At 51.7% G+C, this 25,517-nt stretch overlaps 2 protein-coding genes across 45 annotated transcripts in view; one reads left to right on the plus strand and one right to left on the minus strand.

Annotated features, from left to right (window-relative positions):
* Positions 1-9,444, plus strand: part of AKAP13 (A-kinase anchoring protein 13) — a 378,015-nt gene extending 368,571 nt beyond the window's left edge. For 35 of the 44 annotated variants that reach the window (XM_078326957.1, XM_078326966.1, XM_078326968.1 and 32 more), the window contains 4 exons: positions 77-127; positions 950-1,399; positions 3,368-3,701; positions 4,790-9,444. In XM_078326957.1, the coding sequence (XP_078183083.1) occupies positions 77-127; positions 950-1,399; positions 3,368-3,701; positions 4,790-4,839 (885 nt within the window). In that variant the 3' untranslated portion in view covers positions 4,840-9,444. The remainder of the gene's footprint in view (positions 1-76; positions 128-949; positions 1,400-3,367; positions 3,702-4,789) is intronic. The other 9 variants (XM_035304040.3, XM_078326937.1, XM_078326940.1 and 6 more) reach the window with 1 other exon arrangement.
* Positions 9,445-21,013: 11,569 nt separating this feature from the next.
* The window catches only part of KLHL25 (kelch like family member 25), a 38,206-nt gene continuing 33,702 nt past the window's right edge, over positions 21,014-25,517 (minus strand). The window contains exon 3 of the mRNA XM_035304059.2: positions 21,014-22,659. The gene's annotated coding sequence lies outside the window, so the exon portion shown is untranslated. The remainder of the gene's footprint in view (positions 22,660-25,517) is intronic.

The following is a 25,517-nucleotide window of genomic DNA, read 5'->3' on the forward strand; positions in this document are numbered from 1 at the left end:
AGATAAACATTAGTGTGATGGATTCTGAGATTCATAAAGTCCTGAAATGAATATTTCCATTTTGTTCCTTTGGCAGCAGGTTGTCCAGAGCATTGTTCATCTCCACGAGCTCCTCAGCACTCTGCAGGTGTGTGGCTGCGTCTTCCAGCCCTGCATGGATTTGTGTAGAGGACAGCAGCATGGGGCTGCTGTTGACTTGGATCTTTGAGGTTTGGAGGCTGTTTATGGGTAAATGGCGCCCTCAGTCTAGAGAAGACTGGCTCTCATGGTGAGAAAGTTACAGAATGCAGTGGGTAGAGTATCATCGACCTTCCAAGAGTAGAATTAGCGAAGAGCTGGTGGGCCTTAGGCATGGTTTGATAACCTTGCTACAAAGCACATCATGTGCTAACATGCATTTGGAATATGATTTCACTTTAGAAAGCCATTAGTATAAGTTTGTATATTTTGTGTCTCTGTGTGGTGTTTGAGTAGAGTGTGGCCTTCCTAAAACAATCACTATTTGAGACTTCCCAGGAACATCCTCAAATTCTCCCTTCCTTTCTGGAAGATCTAACCTATCTCAATCCTACTTTCTCCCATTTCCAACACACACACACACACACACACACCTGCCCCCCCACACACACACACCACGCACCTGCCACACACATACCACGCACACATACCACACACTCATACACACAACTCCAGGTAATACCAGTGACTGCAAACAGCATTCAAAACCAGATTTGACAAAAACCTGTAAGTTCCTGCACCTTTGATGTTTCTGTATGCTAACTGCCTGCAGTTATCCTGGAGCATTTTTATTAGATGGGCTTGAAAAGTGAGGGGAGAGTCCCGGTCCATCATAGTGCCTGGGGTCCCCTGCTGTGGGGTCAGGAGGGATCCAGAAGTTGGCTGTCCCCCTGGCCAGAGTTGCAGGGCTCTCCTCTGTGTGCCTCCTCAGGGTGTGGTGCTGCAGCAGGACAGCTACATTGAGGACCAGAAGCTGGTGCTGAGCGAGAGGGCTCTCACCCGAAGCTTGTCCCGCCCGAGCTCCCTCGTTGAGCAGGAGAAGCAGCGCAGCCTGGAGAAGCAACGCCAGGACCTGGCCAACCTGCAGAAGCAGCAAGCCCAGTACCTTGAGGAGAAGCGCAGGCGTGAGCGCGAGTGGGAAGCTCGTGAGAGGGAGCTTCGGGAGCGGGAAGCCCTGCTGGCCCAGCGCGAGGAGAAGGTGCAGCAGGGGCAGCAGGACCTGGAAAAGGAGCGGGAGGAGCTCCAGCAGAAGAAGGGCACATACCAATATGACCTGGAGCGACTGCGTGCTGCCCAGAAACAGCTCGAGAGGGAGCAGGAGCAGCTGCGCCGGGAGGCAGAGCGGCTCGGCCAGAGGCAGGCGGAACGGGACCTGTGTCAGGTAATGGGACTCACTGCCAAAGGCAATCTAATGATGATACTGATTTAAGACCCCTGTGTATTAAGCACCCTAAGAAAGTGAGCAGAAATATAGAGCCTGTTTTTGGCCAGGTTCAGTAACTCATACCTGTGATCCCAGCACTTTAGGAGGCTGAGGTGGGAGGTTAACTTGAGACCAGCCTTGGGCAACACAGGGAGACTCTGTCTCCGGGGGAAAAAAAACAAACCTGTTTTTAAGAATCTTTTTTAGCTGGGCATGGTGCCTCACGCCTGTAATCTCAGCACTTTGTGAGGCCGAGGCAGACGGATCACTTGAGGCCAGGAGTTTGAGACCAGCCTGGTCAACATGGCAAAACTTCATCTCTACTAAAAATACAAAAATTAGCTGTAATCCCAGGTACTCGCAAGTCTGAGGCAGGAGCATCGCTTGAACCTGGGAGGTGGGGGTTGCAGTGAGCTGAGATTGTGCCGCTGCTCTCCAGCCTAGGTGACAGAGTGAGACTATGTCTCAAAAAAAAAAAAAAAAAAAAAAAAAGAATCTTTGTTTAACCCTGAAAGAGAGGCAGATGAAGAAAGTCTTTTTCTGCTTTTCGCATCTCTTAAGAGGCTTAAGAGGAGAATGGAAATGCTGGGGTGTTGTGGCCAGGGCCGTGGTGGATATTTGGAGCTGGCACTTCCCCCGGCTAGAGGAGCCTCAGTGTATCTGAGAAAATGGCAGTCAGCCACCAGGATTTTAGGAGCAGCCCCACTGCTCTGTGCCTCATGAGAAATGAGGCATGGCCCCACCCTGAAGGAACTTGTAGCTTAATGGAGAAGCACAGCAAGAATCAAAGAGCCCCAGAACACATGGTGCCTATGGTTATGAGCCAGCAGGAAGTGGCTCTCATGCCAGAGTCGCTGAAATAGCCCATGTGGTAGGATTGGTGGGAGTCAGTTACAGAGGGAAGCACCCATTCCAGCAAGTAGGGGAGGAGCCACTCCTCTTGTGGACAGATGATGATACTCTTGCTTGGGTATATTGAGAAAGCTGAGCTCTGCATAGTTCCCAATTTGCCTCTCTACTGCTGATGAAGCCTTCCTTATCTCTGTAGCTGCTGTTGATACAGAAAGGCTTTCAGTTACTCAGCACACTCACTCCTGAGTTTATTTCCGTGATATTCCTTGGTTATTCAGAAACATGGATGCTTGTGGCAGATGGAGAGCCCTGGTGTACACAGATCTGCCCATGTTTTGAAATGCATATCATGTTGCCATTTGTTTGACTGATTGACCTCGGACCATGAAAGAAAAGTATACCGACATCTTCCAGAGTAGGGGGCAGGTGTAGCTTTCTGCAGAGGCTGCCAAATATATGGTGGGGAGCAGCAAATGCCATGTGTTGCTTTTTATGACATAAGGATGGATTCTACCCCCCTCCCAATGAAATCATTAGTGCTTTGACAAAGGAAGGTTCCCACGCAACTAAGAGAAACTAGATTAGATGATCCTCTTGATCTTTGTTTAACCTTTGACTAGGATTCTTGGTGTCAGCTCTGCTTTTCCACTTATCCTCCAGCCTATACAGGCTTCTGTAGTCTCTTTGCCCTAAAATAATTATCTGCATTTCTGTGTAGAGCAGTCTTAAGCAGCTCTCCTTATTTCTTCAGAGAATGGGAATTCTTTTCTAAGTCACCCCATCAAAGGTACTATCGGTTTTTTATGACACCAGCGTTTATGTTTGTATTAACGGTATTGAAGTCGGTATTTTTAACATATTTATAGATGTTACTTGGGGGAGGGCAGCTAATGAAAGTGAGAAGTTCGGAACCTTTGAACTCTATGCAGTCTGCAGAAATGATCTCTGTAGAGTTGACAGAGGCGGGTAAGCACCCAGCCAGCACACCCAGTTGAATCAGCCAGGATTTATTGAATGGACACCAGGGGCGCCAACGGTCTCCAAGTGAAAACCCCTTCTCTTGAATATATACAGGTTTCCCATCCACATACCAAGCTGATGAGGATCCCGTCGTTCTTCCCCAGTGCTGAGGAGCCTCCCTTGCCGTCTGCACCATCCATAGCCAAATCAGGGTCATTGGACTCAGAACTTTCAGTGTCCCCAAAAAGGAACAGCATCTCTTGGACACACAAAGATAAGGGGCCTTTTCACATACTGAGCTCAACTAGTCAGACAAACAAAGGATCAGAAGGACAGAGCCAGGCCCCTGCACCCACCTCTGCCTCTACCCGCCTGTTTGGATTAGCTAAGCCAAAGGAAAAGAAGGAGAAAAAAAAGAAGAACAAAACCAGCCGCTCTCAGCCTGGTGGTGAGTCACCCACACCTGCTCTCCCTGTGGCCACAGTATCTCTGCATTCTAACAGAAGGCAGATTTTAGTGGCACAGGCGGGGTTGAAAAGGGTACAGTTCAGATGCGCAGAAACCAAGCTGCCATCCTTCTCACCAGCTCCACTTGCTAAGAGTATTCATCAGAGAGCATTAACGCACTCTGGCCGGGGGCGGTGGCTCACACCTGTAATCCCAGCACTTTGGGAGGCCCAGGTGGGCAGATCATGAGGTCAGGAGTTCAAGACAGCCTGGCCGATACGGTGAAACCCCGTCTCTACTACAAATACAAAAATTAGCTGGGCGTGGTGTTATGGGCCTGCAGACCCAGCTACTTGGGAGTCTGAGGCAGGAGAATCCCTTGAACCTGGGAAGTGGAGGTTGTAGTGAGTGGAGATTAAGCCACTGCACTCCAGCCTAGGGGACAGAGCGAGACTGGTCTCAAAAAAAAACAAAACTCCATTCTGTGTGGCACATGTGCAAAAGCAGAGAGCTTGGGTTTCATTTTCGAGGCATTATCCTATTGAGGAACTGGAGCTCACCTCTAAATGAAGTTATTCAAGCCCTCCTGGCTTTTCTTGGCCTAGATAGTCATTGATAACAGCTAGCGCTTGGTGCTTTAACCCTCACATGACTGTATGAAGTTGGCGCTGCTAACCCCAAGAGAAATGAGGAAACTGAAGCTCACAGAGGTTAACTAACATGCCAGTGGCCACAGAGCCGGTGGTTGAATTACACTAGATGCCCCCCCCATTCATGTGCCACTTTCCCCCAAACCCTTCTCTTTAGGATTGATCTCTCCTTTCTATGTGGGAGGTTAAAGAAAAAAATTTACATTTTTCAGGCCTCTTTATAAATTCTAGTGCTTATGTCAAAGTTAAAGGGCGCATTAGACAGGGAAGGACAGCACTAAGAACCTTGTTAACCAAATTCCTTCAGAAACCCCAGTATGCAGAAACGTAATTGCCCACAAGCCCCCGTCACCTGTTTGCATTACAGAAGACTTTGGGTTGGGGAGGAAGTTCAATGAAAGGAGCAGTTTTTCTTCATTATTCTTTTTCACTTTTTCAGATGGTCCCACATCAGAAGTATCAGCAGAGGGTGAAGAGATCTTCTGCTGACCCTCCTCTCTGCTGAGGCAGCTGCCTCCTGGTCCTGGCCAGCCCACCTCTCCTGCTGTCCCCACATGCACAAGTCTCTTACACTGGACGCCCACTGCTCCTCAGCGTCCAGTCCTCCTGGGCGGCCCCAGGTCCTGGACAAGAAGGAACAGATGATCTGAGTGTCAGGGTGGGGAAGGAGGCCCAGACTCTGCTGTGGCTGTGATTTGTGACTGCCCAGGACTCTCAGGTTGGGCTGGCCCCACTCAGGATTACACTGAAAGTAGTGGCTCGTAAGTACAGGTGATGGTTTTGGACACGTCAGGAATTTCTAAAGACTGAAAGAGCATTTCCAAGTAAGGTCTGGAACTCTGCCTGCCGTTAATTTGGGGGAACACAAAACCAAAGAGCAGATGTCCCAGACTTGACCTGTGTACACACCCGGGGACCTGTCTGCATACACATGTGGGGAATGCCACAAGAGGGCCCGGTCTGCACCAGCCATCTGTTCAGCTTAGCTCAGCACAAGGGCAGTGCCTGGACTGACCCAGAGCCCCTGCACATCAGTACTTCACCCAGTAATCCTATGAGGTTGGTTTCCCTCTAAGCCTACTCCGTGCATATATCACCCCTGTTTTGCATGTATTTCTCATTTCTGGGATGACAGACATTTGTGAAACAGTGAGAGGGGGTTTGATGTATATAAAATCACGTGGTCTGCACCACCTTGATCTCGGTGTTTCGGGCACTAAAGCAACAAAAAAAAACCCATAGTATCTCATTTCGTCATCAAATCCCAAAAAAATAGGCTGGTTTTCCAGGATGTTGACCCACATGATTTGGCCACAGATTAAAGTGAAGAGGCCTAGTCACCATTATCCCTGCAGCATGACATTTTGGTTGTCACTGACCTACCACTCAGAAGAGGCCGCGGCCTCCTGGCTGTGAGCCCCACCCCCCCCATCTCGGTTCTCCCAGATAGCAGCCGCCGGGCCCTTGCTGGGTGAGGGCACACCCTGTAGGCCCACCACCACCAGGGGCCAGCCTCCCACCCAGGACAGGCAGAAGCTGTGCTCTGGAGCTAGGACAGCTGGCTGAGAAGTGGGTTCAGGTGAAGGGTTAAGCCATGTGTAGCAGGTCCTTCTAGGACAGACCTGGACAGGAGCTGATCTGGGGGGTGTGGTTGTGAAAGTGCCCTTTTTATGTTAGGAGGCCTTGGCAAAATTGGATTTCTTCAAAAATGTTTTCAATCTAATGAGCTGTTGTTGAACTGTACTCTGCCCCTGAAAGAGGCCGCAGATGCTGCCTGCTGCTTGGCTTGGCTTTTGCTTTCCCAACATGTTTTGATCTGTGTTCGCTTGAGGCTTTCCCCAGCTGGTATGTGCAGGACAGTTCATGGTGACATTTCCCTCTGAGCCCCGGACACCAGAAGGGAGGCCGTGAAAAACTGTGCTTCAAATGTGGCCTTCAGTTCTTGCTTTTTTGCCCCTCAGAAGCATGGGGCTTTGAGCACACTTAGAAAAATCTGTAACTTGGTGCTTATTGATTAATTGCAAGCTGGCCTTGCAGATGGAGATATTTATCTTTCTGTTTATTTGAAAGAGGTCTGGTTTGGAATTTTTAGTCTAAATTTGTTTTATTTATTGTATGTGTGTGTTTGTGTTTTTCTTTTCTAAGGGTGAACCAGGACTAGCCCAAGAGTCTAAACTTACCTGATCAATGCCCAGTGAAGTTAACAGCCAGCGCCTAACTCTGTGTCTTTCCAAGTGCCTTGAAGGCCCAGATGAAATTTTAAGGGGAGGGGTCCATGTCCTTCCCTCCTCCACCCCATCTTGTTCTTTAACCAAAGGATGTCTTCTCCCTTGTTTGAGAATGAAGAAATTTGCTACCTCTGAGCTACCTTTGCCTTTTTTTTTTTTTTTTTTGGTCATGGAGAATTCCTACCCTTTAAAAACGTACTTCAAGGCCAAAACCTGCTGATTTTTCTGTTGAAAACATGTCCCCTTGTAAAGACCCTAAACAGAAAGTTAAGTTGCTTTCTTTCACCAATCCATGCAACTCCAAGTTACAGCTGAAACTGTTGTGACTTTCCTCAGATCTACCACGGGGCTTGGCTGTCTGTTCTGGTCACTGGCTCTGAGTTCCCCTCCTGGGGTTCGCAGGAGGGCGATACTGAACCCGCATTCATTTCGTTGTAGATGTAGGCTGGGTGCCCCTGTCCTCCGGGTTTGGAACATTAAGGGGTTGGTGCTGATTGGATTTACTCGCATACCTGCTCTTCACAAAAACACCGTGAATACTCACTGAAGTTAGAGCGTGTGGCCACAGAGCTTGACTTCTGTGTTAGAGTGTCTTTTACCCGCCAGCTGCGATGTTTCCCCTGCCTTGGTTGTTTTAGCAGTTTTTAAAAATGGAGATTTCACCTCTGTCCAGACCCCACTAACTTAAATCGATTTGCTCAGGTTCTGGTTGGACAGGTTTAAAATCAGAAGGGTAGGTAGTGCCCGGAATTCCCCTGAGCCACCCGCCTTCATCCAGGAATAGTCTGCGGTGCAGAAAGAGATCCACTTACCAAGAACTGTGCTCACATACCTTTGTCATCTGCTTCTTCCTTGGAAGTTGTCCTCAAGGGGATTTCTTCGTGTGCTCGGGATTTAACTGGGATGGTGGCTGCCTGTGCTTTTGCTCATGACCTTGACAGTGCTGTAGTTGCTGGATCTAATGGCCTGTCTTGGTTTCTCTCACATGAGAAGGGGTTGTTTTCTGGGGTGACTCAGACTGAATTCCCCATACTGTTCCCACACCAGGATGCCATATTCTCCAAGCTAAACAAATCAGATGCCTGAACTTGTGCTTATTTTTGGGGGAAAGATGGAATTACTATCCAGAGTCCCCAGATATCCAGAATCGAGTGAACTTCGTGGAAGGAGGCTGCATCTTCTCTCCATTCCAGTCATCTCAGTCGTCATCCCAGTTGGGTGACACGTGCACTTTAAACGCTCTCCTCGGTTGGTTTCATTTTCCAGACGATCAAATGTATTGGCTGTGTTTTCTTAGAAAAATGCAGAGGGTTAAAAACATGTACACTGCCACATTCAACCTTTGCCAGTATTTCTTCTGCCCCCGTGAGAGCTTCCGAAGGGAAGAATCCTTACCAAGATTTGTTTTGGAAAGGTACGAATCTTACCTTTTTTCCCCTCATGTCTCAGGGTAATACTGTTGAGTCACCTCGTTGCTAATTTTCACCGCTTTGCTATTTGTTACCTTTCTTAGGCCTCAGTATTTGTCGTGAACACAAAGTTTTGAGACCCTTGGCTTTGTGACTTCTTGTGGGAGGGGAGGTGTTAGTGTGTGCAAGGATCCAACCTGATAAGCCCTGCCTTAGTACAGGGTGGGACCACGCCCTTAGGGGCCGGAACTGGATGCCGAAGTTGCTGTCCACAGAAGCGCTTTCATCATTTTTGTCTCTAGGGCTCTTTTTCCCTTCAGGTCTTTCTTCCCAAGGATGTTGGTATTTGCATTGGAGTTGAGGTTTACTGTAATGATGGGTGGTCCGTCTGTGCCCAGAGGACAGCCAGGCCCTGGGAGGTTTAGAAAGTCCTGGTGAATGGGCTTCCGTGGTCACAAGGAGAGTGGCTGTGAGGTGACGATGTCCACCCTCTGCGGTTGGATGTCCTTGGAATGCAGGAGCCGTCAGCTAACACTGTGGATGAAAGGGGGGCGGCAGCTGTGGAGATCTATGTGCCTTGCCTGTCTTCCGCAGGACCGCCTAGGTGTGCGGCCACCTCCAGGCATGTCCCAGCCAGCCAGCGCCCTCAACCTCAGAGACGAAGAAGAGGGCAGAGAGTTTGGGCTTAGATCTGAACTTTCAATGTAGCAGGGCATTCCTAGTTCACCAGAGCCTTAGAGTCCACTGCCTGCTGGCCAGGCTTTACAATGAAAAGTATTTTAATGCTGCCATAAGTGGGAAAAAATTAAAAGGAAGGTAAAATAAAGGCATCTTTCCAAGTACTCATCTAATTTGTCAAAAGATTGACAGGCCTGGAAGTGGGCAACCTTCCACACTAGTCCCCTGCCTTCAAAGTGTGTGACCTGCCCTACTACCAGGTGGGGCCACCTGTGCTGCAGTCCCAAGGGGCTTCTGCAGGAAGCACTCACCCCACCCCTTCCGCGGCGTCAAATTTTCTGCCTTTTCGCACCGGAGGCCGTGGACAGTCCCTGTGCACTGGCCCTGGGGTGTGCCTGGTGAGTTTGCCTGTGGTTCAAGCTTAGCCCCTGGTCTCCTGTGCTCTGCCACCCGTGTCAGGTTCACAGGGGAGATAAGGGGAGGAGGGTGGTTGGGACACCCCAGATACCTCTGCTGTCACTGCTTGTTTCCAAATGATCTATGGGCACTTCCGTGCTAAACCTATTAAATAAAAAGACGGGTTAAAACCCAGATGCTGTATATTAATTTGTAATTATGTATAAAGTGAAGCAGTTTTAAACTGTAAAGGTTTTTTTCATTGTTTTCTGGAATTTGCCACAGCATACTGGCTTTGTATTTTATTTCTAGTTATCAGCTTCAGACTCTTGTAAAGTCCCCCTCAGCCCTTTCAGACAAAATAAATTCCCTGTGGAATCTTGGTTGGTGCTGTGATTCATTCCTGTTCCTGGTTCTGTAGAAGGGATACTCCCCTCCTACCCCCAAAGCTCTGGAGGAGAGGCTTCTCCCAACGAAATCATTTATTTCTGTAGTTGCAGGAGCCAGATTGGGGGAGGAGAGGCCTGCTCTGAGCGGCTGCTGGGGACGCATTCTCTCTTGGGAGTGAGACTCAAACCCAGAGAGCGACTGATCAGCGCTGAAGTCAGAGGTTATGCCAAGAGCCCAAACTTTGCATTTCCAGATAAATCAATGCAGTGAACAGAACTTTCCTATAGAGCCTGTGACTGCTCTTAATGTTAATTCATCTTCCTTTGCTAACATTCACCACTCCATCCCACCCCCAGACTAGAGCAACTGCCGGAAATTAATTCAAGAAGAAAGATCCTCTCTGCATTGAGCTCCGAGTTGATTCACCGGGTCTGATACTAGAATGCCAGGACTCCCAGGAGATGCACAGGGCTAGCCGTTACTGGCTCCACCTGCACAGCCTGTGGCTTCCTACTTTTCTGAGCCTGCGCCTTCTAGACCTGTGGGAAGGCCCTTAAATACAGCTGGGCGTTGGAGAACTGTGCAGCTCAGAGTAACAGAGAATGTGGGCAAAGCTGCCCAGAGTCCCTGCTCTGCCACTTCCTGGCTCACGCCCGTAATCCTAACACTTTGGGAAGCCAAGGCGGGCAGATCATGAAGTTAAGAAATTGAGACCAGCCTGGCCAACATGGTGAAACGCCGTCTTTACTAAATATACAAAAATTAGTTGGGCATGGTGGTTTGTGCTTGTAGTCCCAGCTACTGGGGAGGCTGAGGCAGGAGAATTGCTTGAACCTGGGAGCGAAGGTTACAGTGAGCTGAGATAGCACCATTGCACCCCAGCCTGACGACAGAGCAAGAATCCGTCTCAAAAAACAAAAACAAAAAACAAAACAAAAACTTCCTTGCTGCCAAGTGTCTTGTTTTACTGCGAACTTGGAAGTGCACGGGTTTTTTTGCAGAGTATTGTAGCCCTGGTGATAGCTGCCTCCCGACAAGCCAATAAAGCACTGGCCTTTCTTCTCTCAGTCACTTTTGGCTGTCACTGCTGCCCTGGAGTCTCCTCCCGCACAGCAGCCTCCTGGCCTGGGTCCATGGTGGCCCTCATCCCACCCAGACACTTTCATCAGGGCAAGAGGAGTGGTTCCCATGGCCTCCCTCCTCCACTCTCCACCACAATTGGTTCTGAGCCAGGGACAGGCTCTGTCCGGGAGGCAAGAAGACAAGAAGGTTCCATTCTTCTCTTCCAGAACAGCAGAGGCCCAAAGAACAGAGGGCCCCAAGGACACCAGACAGCCATTCAGTGGGGGCCCAAGTCTCTGCCCGTTCCTAACGGAGGCTGCTATGCCCAGAGCCTCTGCCACAACGCAGACTTAACTGCCAAGTGGCTCCTACGAAAGTGGCCATTTTCTGTGGGAAGGTCCCTCATCCCCAGGGCAAGACCGTGGCCTGGGGGCGGCCACCTGTGAACTAACGGGATGCTGCCTGCAGCCACGGCCCTGCCAGAAAGTGAGTGGGAGCCACTGATGCAGCAAGAAGAGATCTAAACCGAAGCGCGGGGAGGACCTTAGCCGGCCCAAAAAACCGAAAGGCCACGGAGGAGCTTGGGAGGAGAGGAGGCCTGCAGCGTGCAAGCTTTGCGAATTCCTTGGAAACAGCCACAGAAGCAGAGGGCCGGCCAGCTGAGCGGCAGAGCCATAGACCTCAGACCTGGAACTTCCTGAACTCCCTTCCCGGGGTGACAGCCCCCTCATCCAGCCTCTGCACAGCAAGAAGCGCCTACCCGAGCCCCCTCCCCCAATCCAGGTCATAGTTGTTCCTTGGAGTCTTAGGAGACTCCTTTGTCCTTAACATTTGACTATTTCTTCAGGGGCACAGTGGCAGCTCACCCAGAGGGCACTGGTGCAGTCTAGTTGCAGCACCGTCCTGCCACCCCTGTGGGTGTCCCCCCGGGCCAGAGAGGAGGCTCGAGTGGGAGGAAGTGGGTCTCAGGGCCCCAGCAGCATACACCCTCCTCCCCAGTGTGGGGCCCTCTGTTGCTGCCTCCCTGCCCCTGCCCCCTCCGCCGTCCCCGGCTGCCTTTGGTATTCAAGTGACAGCCAGGGCTCCTCCCAGCCCGCTCAGGCCTCCTTTCATATGGTAATGGTCTGCTCCACGCAACCCTAGTCCCACAGATGTGTGGGCCACCCATCCCTCCCCGTGCCTTTGGGAAACTTTCCTTCTTCCTGGGAAACAATCTGGACCAGGGACAAGGACCCCGGAGGCCTCAGTGGGAGAGTTGTGGGGAGGGCCCACAGCTTCTTGGACTGGGACAGCTGGAAGCCAGGCCTGCTTTTTTCTCCCTCCCTGGTCACCACTTCCCTTTGAGCTGTCCCTGAACTTCCCACCCCACCCCCACCTGCTGAGTTTGAGGTGGCGGTTGCCTGGACAACCTCGGTTCTTCTCTGTGGTTTCAAAGGAACAGGCTGCCCAGCAAGTAAAACGTGGCTGCCTGCACTGAGGAGCCTGGGAGCGGGCCACGCTGGGTCCCCCTGTTGGGGAAAGCTGTGGACCGGCTGAGGGGGCCACGCGGAGGCACCAGGATGGGCACAGACTCCAGACCTGCCGTTCATAGCCGAGTGGCCAAGCTTTTAAGCCTCTGCCTCCATTTCCTCTTTCCGAAGGGACTGATGTGTCTGCAGGTGGTGCGCACATTGTCATGATGCTGAAGACATAAGCTGAGTGCTCAGTCTGGGGCCCAGCACACCCGCCTGGAAGCGGTGGGACAGCTGCCATAGCAGTGGCCCAGGATTCACATCCGAGTCTGGAGAGAGCTCTCCAGGGGGCAGACTCTGTCTTCTCCATCTTCCTGGGCAGCACACAGCCACACACAGATGCGGTCTGGCTCGGTGCAGCCACCTCTATTTCACTTAGCTCTGGTTAACTGTCACTTTCTCAAGGTAGCCTCCCTGACCAGGGCGAACCTGTCCCCACCTTCCAGTCTGCTCGCTTAGCTGACAGGCCTGCAACTCGCACAGAATCAGATGATGCCGGCATCTCCCGGCTTACTCCAGGCACCTGCTGTGCTGAGCCCTCCTTTGTCCACTCCCCTGGAAATGGGCTGAAGGCTGCCTCACCCACATGTTCATTCCAGTTAGGAGCTGACAATCAAGGATGGGCAGGGCTATCCCAGGAACCTGGGGGACACCAGTCTGCTACCAGCAGGGCCAAGTCTGGAGGGTGGAAATCAGGCTGCTGCGACCCTACCTAGGACCAGGGGCTCTCACCCTCTCCCACTGGGATGAGGGGTACTTGGGGAAGCCAGGGCGAACAGTCCACCTGCTAGGTCTGGAAACACTAAGTTCACACCCTGGGACCCCACTCCTGTGTATCCTGAGGCAACAGGCTTAAGCTCTCTGGGCTACAGTTATAAAAATGGGGATAATGACACCTACCCCATGCAGCAATGGTAAGAAAAAAATACTCCCTTCTTCCTGTCAGGGAGAGAATGACAACAGGAAGGCTGACCTTGATTGATGTCCTCACAGTTCCCTCGTGGGCCTGCCAGGTGTGAGCACTGCCTGTGATTTGGAAGACTCCATGTGGTTGCAGATGCATCAGGGTCAAAGAAAGTTTTTCAATATTTTGCCGCCGCCTTAGAATAAGTTCTTTCAGGCCTCGGGGCTCGATAGAGGGGGGCACTCACTGGGAAAGCCACAGGAGCCTCAGACCCATCATCTCAGGGTACTTAGCATCCTGACTGGGGGTGGAGTCTCTCCACTGGGGGGTGATCACAGGGCTCATGGAGTTCAGTCGGCCCACCAAGAGCCAGGCACGAACCCACGTCTCTCACAGCAGACCTGGGGTTTCCCCTAAGACCAGTGTTTTCCAAAGAACAGTCATTGCGTCTCCTGCTTTAGAATGATCTGGGCTGCTGGTTAAAATGCCTATCCCTGGGCCTAACCCCAGATGTGATGAATCAGCAAATCCAAGGATGAAGCCAAGGAATTTGCATTCTTTTTTGTTGTTGTTGAGTCTCGCTCTGTCACCCAGGCTGCAGTGCAGTGGCATGATCTCAGCTCACTGCAACCTCTGCCTCCCGGGTTCAAATGATTCTCCTGCCCCAGCCTCCTGAGTAGCTGAGACTAGTCACCCTCCACCACGGCGGGGAGGGCTTCACCATTTTGGCCAGGCTGGTCTCGAACATCTGACCTCGTGTTCCACCCATCATGGCCTCCCAAAGTGCTGGAATAGCCATGAGCCACTGCACCCGGCCGGAATTTGCACTCTTAACCAAAACCCTGGGGGTTTCTTACCAAAGTTTGAGAGCTGCTGTGTGCATCCTAACACAGTTGACCCTTGACTAATGTGGGTCTGAACTGCACAGATCCACTTACAAGTAGATGTTTGTTTTCAACCAAATGAATCACTCAAATGCTGACAAAATGAATCAAAATACAGTATTTGCGGGAGGGCCGGCTCTCACCTAGGCAGGTTCCACGGGACCAAAGGGTGGGACTTTGGTGCAGATGTGGGGTTTGGTGTACACTGGGGTCCTGGAGCCAATCCCCCAGTATATTGAGGGATGGTTTTACTCCCACAGGGAGAGCTGGGGGAGCGGGAGGGCAGGAGAAATGAAGGGGAAGAAAGAACAGCCGGAGGAGCTCGGGTTCGACCTGCTTGGAGCAGTGAGACCCTTCCCACTCTGCAAAAGGAGCTTCCTGAGGTGGAACCCTGTCCTCATTCTCAGAAACTTCCCCACGAACATGTTCACTGTGCATGAACAGCAATGAGTAACTAAGGTGTGTTAGAAATGACGCAACCTCACTAAGCCACCGCAAGGATAGAGTGACTAGGCTGGGCGTGGTGGCTCACACGGTCAGGAGATCGAGACCATCCTGGCCAACATGGTGAAACCCCATCTCTACTAAAATACAAAAAATTAGCCAGGTGTACTGGTCTGTCTGTAGTCCCAGCTACTCAGGAGGCTGAGGCAGGGACTTGAACCCAGGAGGCGGAGATTGCAGTGAGCTGAGATCGTGCCACTGCACTCCAGCCTGCTGACAGAAGGAAACCATTAAAAAAAAAAAAAAAAAAAAAAAGGTTGGAGTGACAGGACAGAACACAGAACAAATGCTCCCCACAAATTTCCTACACTGCTGTTTGTACACACCTTAGCACTGAAGGTCTGGATGGCCTTAAACATGTCCCATTGGCAAAATGGAGTCGTTCTTAGCCTGGACTGCAGGTTAGAATAACTTAAGGAAGCTAATTTAGGCCTTGAGACACCCAGGTCACATCTCAGGCAGGTCATATCAGAACCTTTGGGGTGGGGCCCAGGCAGCAGGACATTGGTAATTCCAGTGGGCTCCCACTCCCAAGGGCTGGATGGTTCCCAGGCTTGAGCTCAGAGACCAGCTTCAGTTCTGGAGCTGAGGCTCCTCCCTCCAGGTCTACAACCTGCCCCTGACCCAGAGCTTCCCGGGAAGTGGAGCCAGCCCTCTGTCTGCGACAGCCTGCCCTCTGCACACCCAGGGCCCCAGGCCTGAAGGATGACATCTGTCTCAAGGCCTTGAGGTCCCACCGAGGCTGCAAACAGCAGCAGCGCCCAGTGGGACACAGCACCAGTGGGGGTACAGATGAGACTGGGCCTGAGCTTGGGGAGCACCCAGGGGCCTTCAAGAGCAAGGAAAGGGTGGTGGGCAAACTCTGCTCGGGCTAGGCCAGCCTCGGCTCCCCCAAATCCCACCAGCAGGGCTCAGATTCCGGTGCCAGCCTCCAGCTGACTTCCTCCAAGACTCCTAGGTCACATGGCCCCAGCCCCCCATCCCCCCACATCCTCTCCTCTTCCTCATAATCCAGCCCCTCCTGACAATAACTGCCACTCTGCAATACCACATAGGGGATGTTTGTTGTTTAATATGATTGTCATTCATGTTTCCTAAACATTTATGGTGGGGAATACGGAAATTTACTTTAAAAACATTTAAAAAATGTATAATCTCGAGAGAGGATCCAAGATGGCCAAATAGGAGCAGCTCTGAAGTGCACTTCCCCACGAGAACAACACAGAGGGTGACTGATCACTGCATTTCCAAACAAGTTATTACTGCCCACAGACCAGAAGATTCCAGGGCTGAAAAGCACGACACATTTCCAGCATGGCTGTTTCAGCTGGTGCAGGGGGTCTCCACACACTCACACAAATCTGGGTGGCTGTTTCAACGGTCGCCTGGAACGCCTGGCAGACGGAGTCGCCCATTCAACTGAAGAAAGGGGGGCTGAAACAGGGAGCCAGGTGATGCCCTGTGTGAACTCCCTTGCCATTTTGTTTGTTTACAGAGGTATACTTAGAACGGCCTTGGTGTACTGGTGGACTGCCTCAGTAGTGGCGGACTGCCTCAATAATGGCAGCATGCCTTGGTAATGGAGGACTGCCTTGGTAATGACCAATGCCCTTTCCCCCACAGAGCTGGACCATCCCGGGTCCAGCTACACTTGCTGCGAAACTCAATCCAGAGCGTTTCAGACTGTGTGTGCCACCATGGGGGGGGGGGAGGGGGGGGGTTTCACCATGTTGGCCAGGCTGGTCTTGAAGAACTGACCTCCAGTGATCCACCTGCCTTAGCCTCCCAAATTGCCTTCAACTCCCCAGAGAAGCTGGACTGCTCTCTTCTTTCTAGTTAATGTTTTTTAACACACACACACACACACACGTTGGAAACATATATGGGCAAAGGAAATGGACATTGCTGACGGAAGTCTAGTAGCCTCTTTACCCGATTTAGTTCAATCCTAACAACAGGCAATATTATCTTTCATTTTTCTTTGTTAAGAATAAGGAAATGAAGTTACAGGAGCAGACAGACCTTCCCAACGAAGGCCACCAAGTAGAAGAGCTGCTGTTTGCACAGAGCTGGGTTGGCTCCAGTGTATCCCCCCTCCCCACACTGCGTTTGGGAGACAGAAAGCCCTAAACTACAGGGGCAGCAGCCTTTGGCAAGGTTCCAGGTGACACCCAGCTCCCTGCCAGCTCGAGGGCCCAAGGTCTGCATCCTAAGATGCCCCTGGGGTGGGGCCCAGGTAGCAGGACATTGGTAATTCCAGTGGGCTCCCTCCCAAGGGCTGGATGGTTCTTTGTTAAGAAGAACCTGTTAAGAAGAGCCCTGATCTCACCCCACAAGCCTGAGAGCATACAGGACAGAGGGACACAAGCTCACAGCGTCCTCCTGACTCCCAGATCTCTCCCTGGCCCAATTTATTTTTAAGGGGAAGCAAAAATTACACAGGTGGCTGCACACACCCAGAACATGTTGCCCAAGGCCAGGCAGCTGGCCACAGGCAATGACAAATGGAATCCGGGGCTGAGCCTGGCTGCAAAGCCAGCATCTCCTCCAGTGAAGACCGTGCCCTCTGACCCCAAAGCCCGCTATCTTTCCTAATCAGCTGCACTGCACTTCGACCTCAACACCTACTTTGAGGTCTAATACAGCATTGACGCAAGAAGAAAAACTGACAGGTACAAAGATGTTCCTGGTGATATGGCTTATCACCACCGGCACACCCCCAAAGGGCTGGAATTGGCCCCCATGGGGGTGGCTGAATATGGGGGCAAAGCCAGGTGTGGCCCAGTGAGAGGCCGCCTGGGGAATAGCTGACCTCATGACAGCTCAAGGTGGCTGATTGTCCTGAGCCCCAGGCCCTGCTCCTCTTGGACCCTAAGACCTAGACCAAAGCAGTGTGCTGGCATCAGAGCACACAGACCACTCTGACTGGTGTCCCTAGAGTGTGCACCACAGGTCAGGGGAGGAGACCAAGCTCCCCACCAGTGAGGCCGTGCCATGAGCCTCCCAGGGAGACCTCAACTCTATTCAGAGTCCCCAGCATGGAGCTCTTCTCATGGCTACATGCACCTGCCCCTTCCTGGATCCACAACCTAGGAGGGAAGGGATAGCTTTGCTCCAGGCCAGCCTGCAGCTGGGGGCTTCCCCTCCACCGAGCCAAATCCCACAGCACCTGGTCTGAGCAGCCCCTCAAGTCCTCTGCAGACCCTGCCCTTTGGCTCACTTGGAAACAGGGCCTTCTAACAACACCTCTGGTCAGCTGGTGACATCTGTGCACTGCTCAGCGGAAGGCTTTGGATGCAAAAAATGTAACATGGGTTCGCAAAGGAAACCTACTGTAATGAATTCACTAGGCTGCTGTAATAAAGGACCACAGCTGAGGGGGTTAAACAGAAACGCATTTTCTCACACACCTGGGGGCTGGATCGCGGTGCTGACAGGACCATGATTCCTCCAAAGGCATCAGGAAAGGATCTGTTCCAGGCCCCTCTCTCGCTTCTGAGAGTTCCTCAACTCATAGCAGCAGAACTCGGGTTCCACGTGGGATTCTCCCTGCACGTCTGCATCCACATGTCCCCTTCATATACAGACACCAGTCAGTCATGTTGATTTAGGGGCTCCCTACTCTAGGATGACCTCATCTTCATGAATTACATTTGCAAAGCCCCTATTTCCAAGTAAGATCACTTTCTGAGCTACTGGGATTTACGATTTGAATATTTTTGGGGGATTAAATTTCAAACCATAACACCTATCAAATATTTTTAAAAACCAAGTTTATGACATTAACAGCAGTAATCTGTCCTCCTTTATTAATACATTCAGTAACATCTCTTGGCTGCTCTAAACCTGTAATTTGGAGATAGTAAATGAGTATAATTATTTCAAGATATCTACAACTATAATGTTATGTGAAAATATCAGAGAGAGAAAGAAAAAAAAAAAGAAAATATCCAGAGAGACAAAGTTACTGGGACAGATGATACCAGTGCGGGTGAAGAAAATGCTAAACATCAGTCAGAGGTTAGTGAAAATAAAGGTGTCAAGGCAGTCCGCCATTACCGAGGTAGTCTGACATTACCAAGGTAGGCCGCCATTACTGAGGGGGACTGCCATTACCGAGGCAGTTCTAACTATACCTCTATAAACAAAACCACAAGGGAGTTCACACAGCAGCTGGGCAGCGCCCACGGCAGCTCAGCAACACCTCTGCTGGCAGACTGTGACTAGGCTATACCTCCTTTCTGGGCAGGTCATCCCTGAAAAAAGGCAGCAGGATGCCAGGAACTTATAAAGCCCCACCTTCCCACGACAGAGCACGTGAGTAAAAGGTGGTTTTGAGTTCCACTGCAGCAGACTTAAAACGTACCTGCCCAGCAGCTCTGAATGGAACAACGGAGCTCACAGCTCAGCACTTGAGCTCCTATAAGCGTCAGACTGACTCCTCAAGCAGTCTGACTCCCGTATATCCAAAGAAACACTTCATACAGGAGAGCTCAGGCTGACATCTGGCGGGTATCCTTCTGGGACTAAAATAACAGAAGAAGAAACTGGTAGAAACCCTTACTGTTCTGCAGCCACTGCAGGTGATCCCCAGGCAAGCAGGGTCTGGAGTGGACCTCCAGCAGTCCTGCAGCAGAGGGGCCTGACTGTTAAAAGGAAAACTAAAAAACAGAAAGAAATAACTTCATCATCAATAAAAAGGACGTCCACTCAGAGACACCATCTGAAAGTCACCAACTACAAAGACTACAGGCAGATAAATCCACAAAGATGGGAAGAAACCAGTGCAAGAAAGATGAAAACACCCAAAACCAGAATGCCTCTCCTACAAGGAATGACAACTCCTCACCATTAAGGGAACAAACCTGGATGGAGAATGAGTCTGATGAACTGACAGAAACAGGCCTCAGAAGGTGGGTAATAACAAACTTCTCTGAGCTAAAAGAACATGTTCTAACCCAATGCAAAGACACTTAAGAACCTTGAAAAAAGGTTTGATGAAATGCTAATGAGAATAAACAGCTTAGAGAAGAACATAAACGACTTGATGGAGCTGAAAAACACAAGAACTTCAGGAAGCATACACAAGTTACAATAGCCAAACTGACCAAGCAGAAGAAAGGGTATCAGAGATTGAAGATCAACTCAATGAAATAAAATGAGAAGCCAAGATGAGAGAAAAAAGAGTAAAAAGAAATGCTGACTGGATAAACAATGAAATGAAGGCAGAAATAAAGAAGTTCTTCGAAACCAACGAGAACGAAGATACAACGTACCAGAATCTCTGGGACACATTTAAAGCAGTCTTACAGGAAAATATATAGCAATAAGTGCCCACACGAGAAGAGCGGAGAAATCCAAAATTGACACCCTATCGTCAAAATTGAAAGAGCCAGAGGAGCAAGATCAAAAAAACTCAAAACCTAGCAGAAGACAAGAAATAACTAAGAACGGAGCAGAACTGAAGGAGACAGAGATACAAAAAAACCCTTCAAAAAAATCAATAAATCCAGGAGCTGGTTTTTTGAAAAGATCAACAAAATAGACAGACTGCTAGCCAGATTAACAAAAGAAAGAGAAGAATCAAATAGGTGCAATAAAAAACGATAAAGAGGGTATCACCACTGATTCCACAGAAATACAAACTACCATCAGAGATTACTACAAACAACTCTATGCACATAAACCAGTAAACCTGGAAGAAATGGATAAATTCCTGGACACCTACAACCTCCCAAGCCTAAACCAGGAAGAAGCTGAAACCTTGAATAGACTAATAACAAGGGCTGAAGTTGAAGCAGCAATTAAGAGCCTACCAACCAAAAAAAGCCCAGGTCCAGATGGGTTCACAGCCGAGTTCTACCAGACACACAAAGAGGAGCTGGTACCACTCCTTCTGAAACTATTCCAAACAATCCAAAAAGAGGGAATCCTTTCCAAATAATCTGAAGCACTTCTTACACTGTGAGAGCGCCATTTGGATTTTGTGGGCTGGCATGCCACTGACTGCCACGGAAGCCACCACTGAGAGTCACCGTTCCAGGGCACCTCCGGGTTCCAGTTCACAGCACAGCCACCCTACACCCAGGCCATGCCACAGCATGACCTCTTGAGCTGCCTTCTGTCTGAGGGGTGCCTGAAGGTCAGACCACAAAATACAGAACATGATGTTTACCTGTGGGCATATGCTTGAGCTCTCGAGGTTCATGGTGACTATGAAAACGCACAAGGAGGGCAGGTCGACCAGGGCCCACAGCGTAATCAACAGGCGCAAATGGTGCTGTGAGCTGGCGCTGTGACCTAGAAGCTGCCTCCTGGAACCATTTTGCCCCTGTGAACTGCGCTTGGGTTATTTTCAGACAAAGGAGCATCGACTGGGGGTTCTACCTTTTCGAATGAATGGAATTACATTCCCACCTTCTACTTACCAGTTTCCAGGAGAGAACTGCTCTCAGGAGGAGAGGCAGGCAGGATCAGGACTCTCCACATGAATCAACTTTGTGGCTTCTAAAGTAACTTCAGGAGGCACAGGAACTGGGGGCGGGGGAGCTCTCATCTGGGAGCATCCATTATGAGTTCCCAGCTCATGACGGGGAGATGCTAGCGGGCAGGCTTTGAGCCTTGGCTGGTGGGACAGACCCGAAGTCAGACAACAGCTGTGTCTCCAAGACTGAGCCCAGCACACGAGGCAGGCAAAGAAATTTCTCAACTCTTTTTATTAAGTTAAAAAACTGATAAAAGCAACACAACTTTGGGGAAAGCACCATGGCACATCCTTTGTGCTATGAGAGAAGTGTGCTTTATCTCAACCAAGATAAAGTCCAGGCGCCCTCCCTGCAGCCCCAGCAGAGCCATCCCCTGGGACCACAGCCAAGTGTCTTCAGGCAGGGTCTGCTGGGTCTATAGGGTCCAAGGAGCCACATGTAGCCAGCACCCCATGGCAGAAGTGCATCAGTGGGCAAACCCTGCCCAAAGGTCCCACTCCCCAAGAGGCCTCCAGGACACACACCAAGGCATGAGGACAATCAGGGCTGCTTAAGTAACTGCTTTGTGGTACAGCCCCCACTGCTGCCCTAATCCTGAGCCAGCCAAGCAGTGTTCACACTGCAGATGCCTGAGAAGCCACAGATGTGGACACCCTGCCCAGCCCCCTGCCAGGACACCAACACCTCCATCCCCTCAAATGGTGGCTTGGAGTGGATGAGAGACATTAGGATAGTCACTGACAGGCACCAACTTCCCCACAGCCCAGGTGTGAGGGAGGAACTGGTGAGGGACCCCAGTGACTGAGGAGGTGACAGCAATGAACAGACGTTCGGCAGGTCTCTCGGGGCCATTCTTCTTATCCTGGAGCTCAGGGAGCAGACAGGGCCCAAGATGTAAGAGGAGGGTGAGGCCGCACTGTCCTCCACACGAGACAGATGTGGCCCTGGTACCATCTGGAGGGCACACCCTGGGGTCCCTCTGCTCTCTCCAGCTTGTAGCTGCTCCTGGTCTTGGCACCGTCTACTGTGAAGGAGCCCCCAGTGCTACTGGCAGGCGTGTGCAATGGGGGTCACTGCTGCCTCTCAGGGTGGGCTCTGAGGAGGGGAGGTCCCTGAGGGTACTTAGAACCTTGAGTCTGCCACAGGCCCAGGTCTGGTGAGTGGGCATGAGCATCTGTGTCCCCACTGGGCCACAGCACTGGGCAAGGCCCTGAGTGGGTGGGCTGGGACTTACAGCTTTGCGGGAGGGGTCCACAAACCTTGGAATTCTGGGTGTCCTTTGCTAATAAGGCCTTGTGGATGTCACTGAGGCCCCCTGCAGAATTTCTACCCCTTATATAAAATTTGTCCCGGGTTCTCTCCTCATCACCTTTCTGGTCTCAACCTGGGAACTGGTTTCCCAGGCCTGCGACACCATCTATAGATGGTAATCCAGCCCCAGCAGGGCGGGCCAGGAGGAACGGGCTGTGCCAGCAGTGCTGCGGGCCCTGAAGGCCACTCAGGGCTCCTCCCTGCCCCTGCCCCTGCCTGCCCGGCCCCAGTCCAGGACCTGCCAAAAAGGTGATCTCAAGGCTTGCAAGTGTCCTTCTCCCCAGGGCCAGGGTCAGTCCTGGTGGCAGTCCATGCCTCTCTGGGAGGAATCTCTTCCCACAAACCACTGCAAAGCTGAAAAGGCCCCCAGGGGCACAGATGCAAGAGATGCTTCTCTTCTCTTGCCTCAAGCTCAGAACGGCTGAAGGCTGCTGCTCCCCAGAGTTGGCAGAGCCCCTTCCACCTCTCGGAGTGCTGGCCCAGGGCTGGCTGAGCTCCTGCTGTGGCAGACAAGCCAAGGCCACGTTGTGACACTGAGGGCCGCAGTCTGTGGAAGGATGAAAGAAAGAGAAAATGAATCAGTGGCCACATTGTTCTGTCCTGATCTGGAACAAAACGACAATGAAGCAGCTGCCTGTGAGGCTCAGGTGTGAGAACTCCGGACGCAACACAGTCCCCAGCAATTCAGGAACCTGGGGCCTGCTTCCCCCACTGAGTGTGACAGATGATTTAGGTGTCAACTTGATTGGATTCAGGGATACCCAGATGCCCGGAAGGGGAATATTGTGTATTTTGAGCCCGGCCCTCTTCTCATGGAAGGGAAATGCAGGCAGCCTGGTACTTGTGAATGGCTGGGCTGCCCCAGTGCATCTGTGTGGTTGCTTCCAGAGGGGACCAGCGTGACAGCCGTGGCCTGGGTGGGGAAGATCCTCCCTCAGTGCAGGCCCCCATCATCCAATGGGCTGGGTCCCTGCTGGAACACAGAGCTAAGGAAATAGGAGCTCGGGCTTCTTTCTTCCGGAGCTAGGTCGCTCTTTTCCTGCCCTCAGGCATCAGAGCTCCAGGTTCTCTGGCCTTTGGACTCTGGGACTTGTTGCTCACCACCCCACCCCCACCCCAGGCTCTGGGGCCTTAGAACTTGGCCTGAGCTCTGCCCTCGGCTTTCCTGGTTCTGCACCTTGCAGCCTATTATAGGACTTCTCAGCCTCCATCAAGTGAACCAATTCCTCTAATATTAGAAGTTCCCTCTCATATTATGCCTCTCTGAGGCCCCGAAAGGGAAAGGGGTGAGCCCTCCCACACAGGGGGGCAGAGGCAGGCAGAGCACTCCAGCAACCCTGTGTGTTCATCTGCTTCACAAGGCAAGGAGTCTCAGCAAAGTCGTGATTAATGGTTGACACTATCCGGGGATTTTGGCTTTGGTTGTATTTAACCTGTACGTGTGTAAGACCAAGAATATAAGTTTTCTAGTTGTATGTGTGTATCCAAGTAACCTTAGTAACACTTAAATTAAAACACTGAAGCCTGCACTGCGGCTCCATGGGACTTCCGCTTTAAGTGGGGTGCACCTCTCCATCCCTCACAGCCCTGGGCCCTCTGCTCTCTCAAGGCTGCTCTGCAGGAATTCTGCCCTCCCCAGGCGGTCAAGTTGTTTCCATATACAGAGGCTGGGTTGGGTGGCTGAGAAGGTCCCCAAATGCCTCCAAGCTCCTCACAAGTGAGAAGCTGGGGTCACAGGGGCCCCTGAGATGCTCTAAGATGGCAAACCCAGTCCTCTGGGGCCTGGCTGTCCAATCCTGGCCCTGTCCCCTCTAAGATGGCAAACCCCGTCCTCTGGGGCCTGGCTGCCCAATCCTGGCCCTGTCCCCTCTAAGATGGCAAACCCAGTCCTCTGGGGCCTGGCTGCCCGATCCTGGCCCTGTCCCCTCTAAGATGGCAAACCCTGTCCTCTGGGGCCTGGCCACCCAATTCTGGCTCTGACCCCTCTAAGATGGCAAACCCAATCCTGGCCCTGTCCCCTCTAAGATGGCAAACCCGGTCCTCTGGGGCCTGGCTGCCCGATCCTGGCCCTGTCCCCTCTAAGATGGCAAACCCGATCCTGGCCCTGTCCCCTCTAAGATGGCAAATCCAGTCCTCTGGGGCCTGGCCACCCGATCCTGGCCCTGTCCCAGCAACAGCACATGCCAACATGTGGTCCCTTCATGGTGAGGCCTCACTGCTACCTGGTACTAAACATCCATGCCACCTACCTGGGTGTACCACCCCTCAAGGTGCCCTGAGCTATTGAGAGGAATGCAGACAACAGCTTAGGAGCCGGAGTGCCTCAAGGCCAGGCTTGTGTTCCCTCCCAGGCTGGGCCCCTTTAATATTTGGTGGGTGCTCCCTGGGGCCTGGCCTCCTCATCTATGAACTGGGCTAATCCTCCAGCTTGCAGAGTGGATGGGGGGGCAGTGGCCGCTCTGCATTTCCTGTGTGCAGCAGGCCCTGTCCAGCGTGTGTCCTGTGGGTTGTTGGCGTAGGGCTTGCCCCGCTGGACTCAGCCTGTTCCATCAAGAGTGGGATGGTGCCCTATCCCCCAGCCCGGCATAGGAACAAATGACTGCTGATGCCTGGATGGATGGACTCCCATCCTGGGCACTTGCCTAGCCAGGCCCAATCCTCGAGGCTGGCAGAAATCTCAGGCTGCACTCCGAGATTTCCCACCTGTAGCAATTTCTTTTTGTTTTTTTTTTTGTTTTTGAGACAGAATCTTACTCTTGTTGCCCAGGCTGGAGTGCAATGGCACCATCTTGGCTCACTGCAACCTCCGCCTCCCAGGTTCAAGCAATTTCCTTGCCTCAGCCTCCGGAGTAGCTGGGATTACAGCCAAGTGCCACCACACCCAGCTAATTTTTTATATTTTTAGTAGAGATGGGGTTTCTCCATGTTGGTCAGGTTGGTCTCGAACCCCTGACCTCAGGTGATCTGCCTACCTTGGCCTCCCAAAGTGCTGGGATTACAGGCATGAGCCACCACACCTGGCCTGCAGCAACTTCTTTTAAGGCAGGAGAGAAGGTGCTGCACTGCCCCTTCTGCAGCAGTGAAAGCCACAGTGATTAATGAGCTTGGCCTTTCCCAGGGCTGCAACTGGAGCCCCTGCCCTGCACCCCAGTGGCTACAGTGGCTAGGCCCCAGTAACGCCTGTGAAGGGAGGATGAGCTGTTGGCAGCTGGATGCCTGCCTGGCATTCAGCAGCTCCCCATACTAGAGGCGGGTGGGGAGAGAAGGGTTGGGGGACTGCACCTCAAAGGGCCCAGGGAGAGTACCCAGTGGGAGAGAGGAGAGAACGTTTGCAGCAAGACCACCTTTATCAGGTAACCAGGGGCCCCTCCTGTGGCCGCTGGCTACTATCCCTTAGGCTGTGGA

The sequence above is a fragment of the Callithrix jacchus genome, chromosome 6, assembly GCF_049354715.1.
Source record: "Callithrix jacchus isolate 240 chromosome 6, calJac240_pri, whole genome shotgun sequence".
Taxonomy (NCBI): Eukaryota; Metazoa; Chordata; class Mammalia; order Primates; family Cebidae; genus Callithrix; species Callithrix jacchus.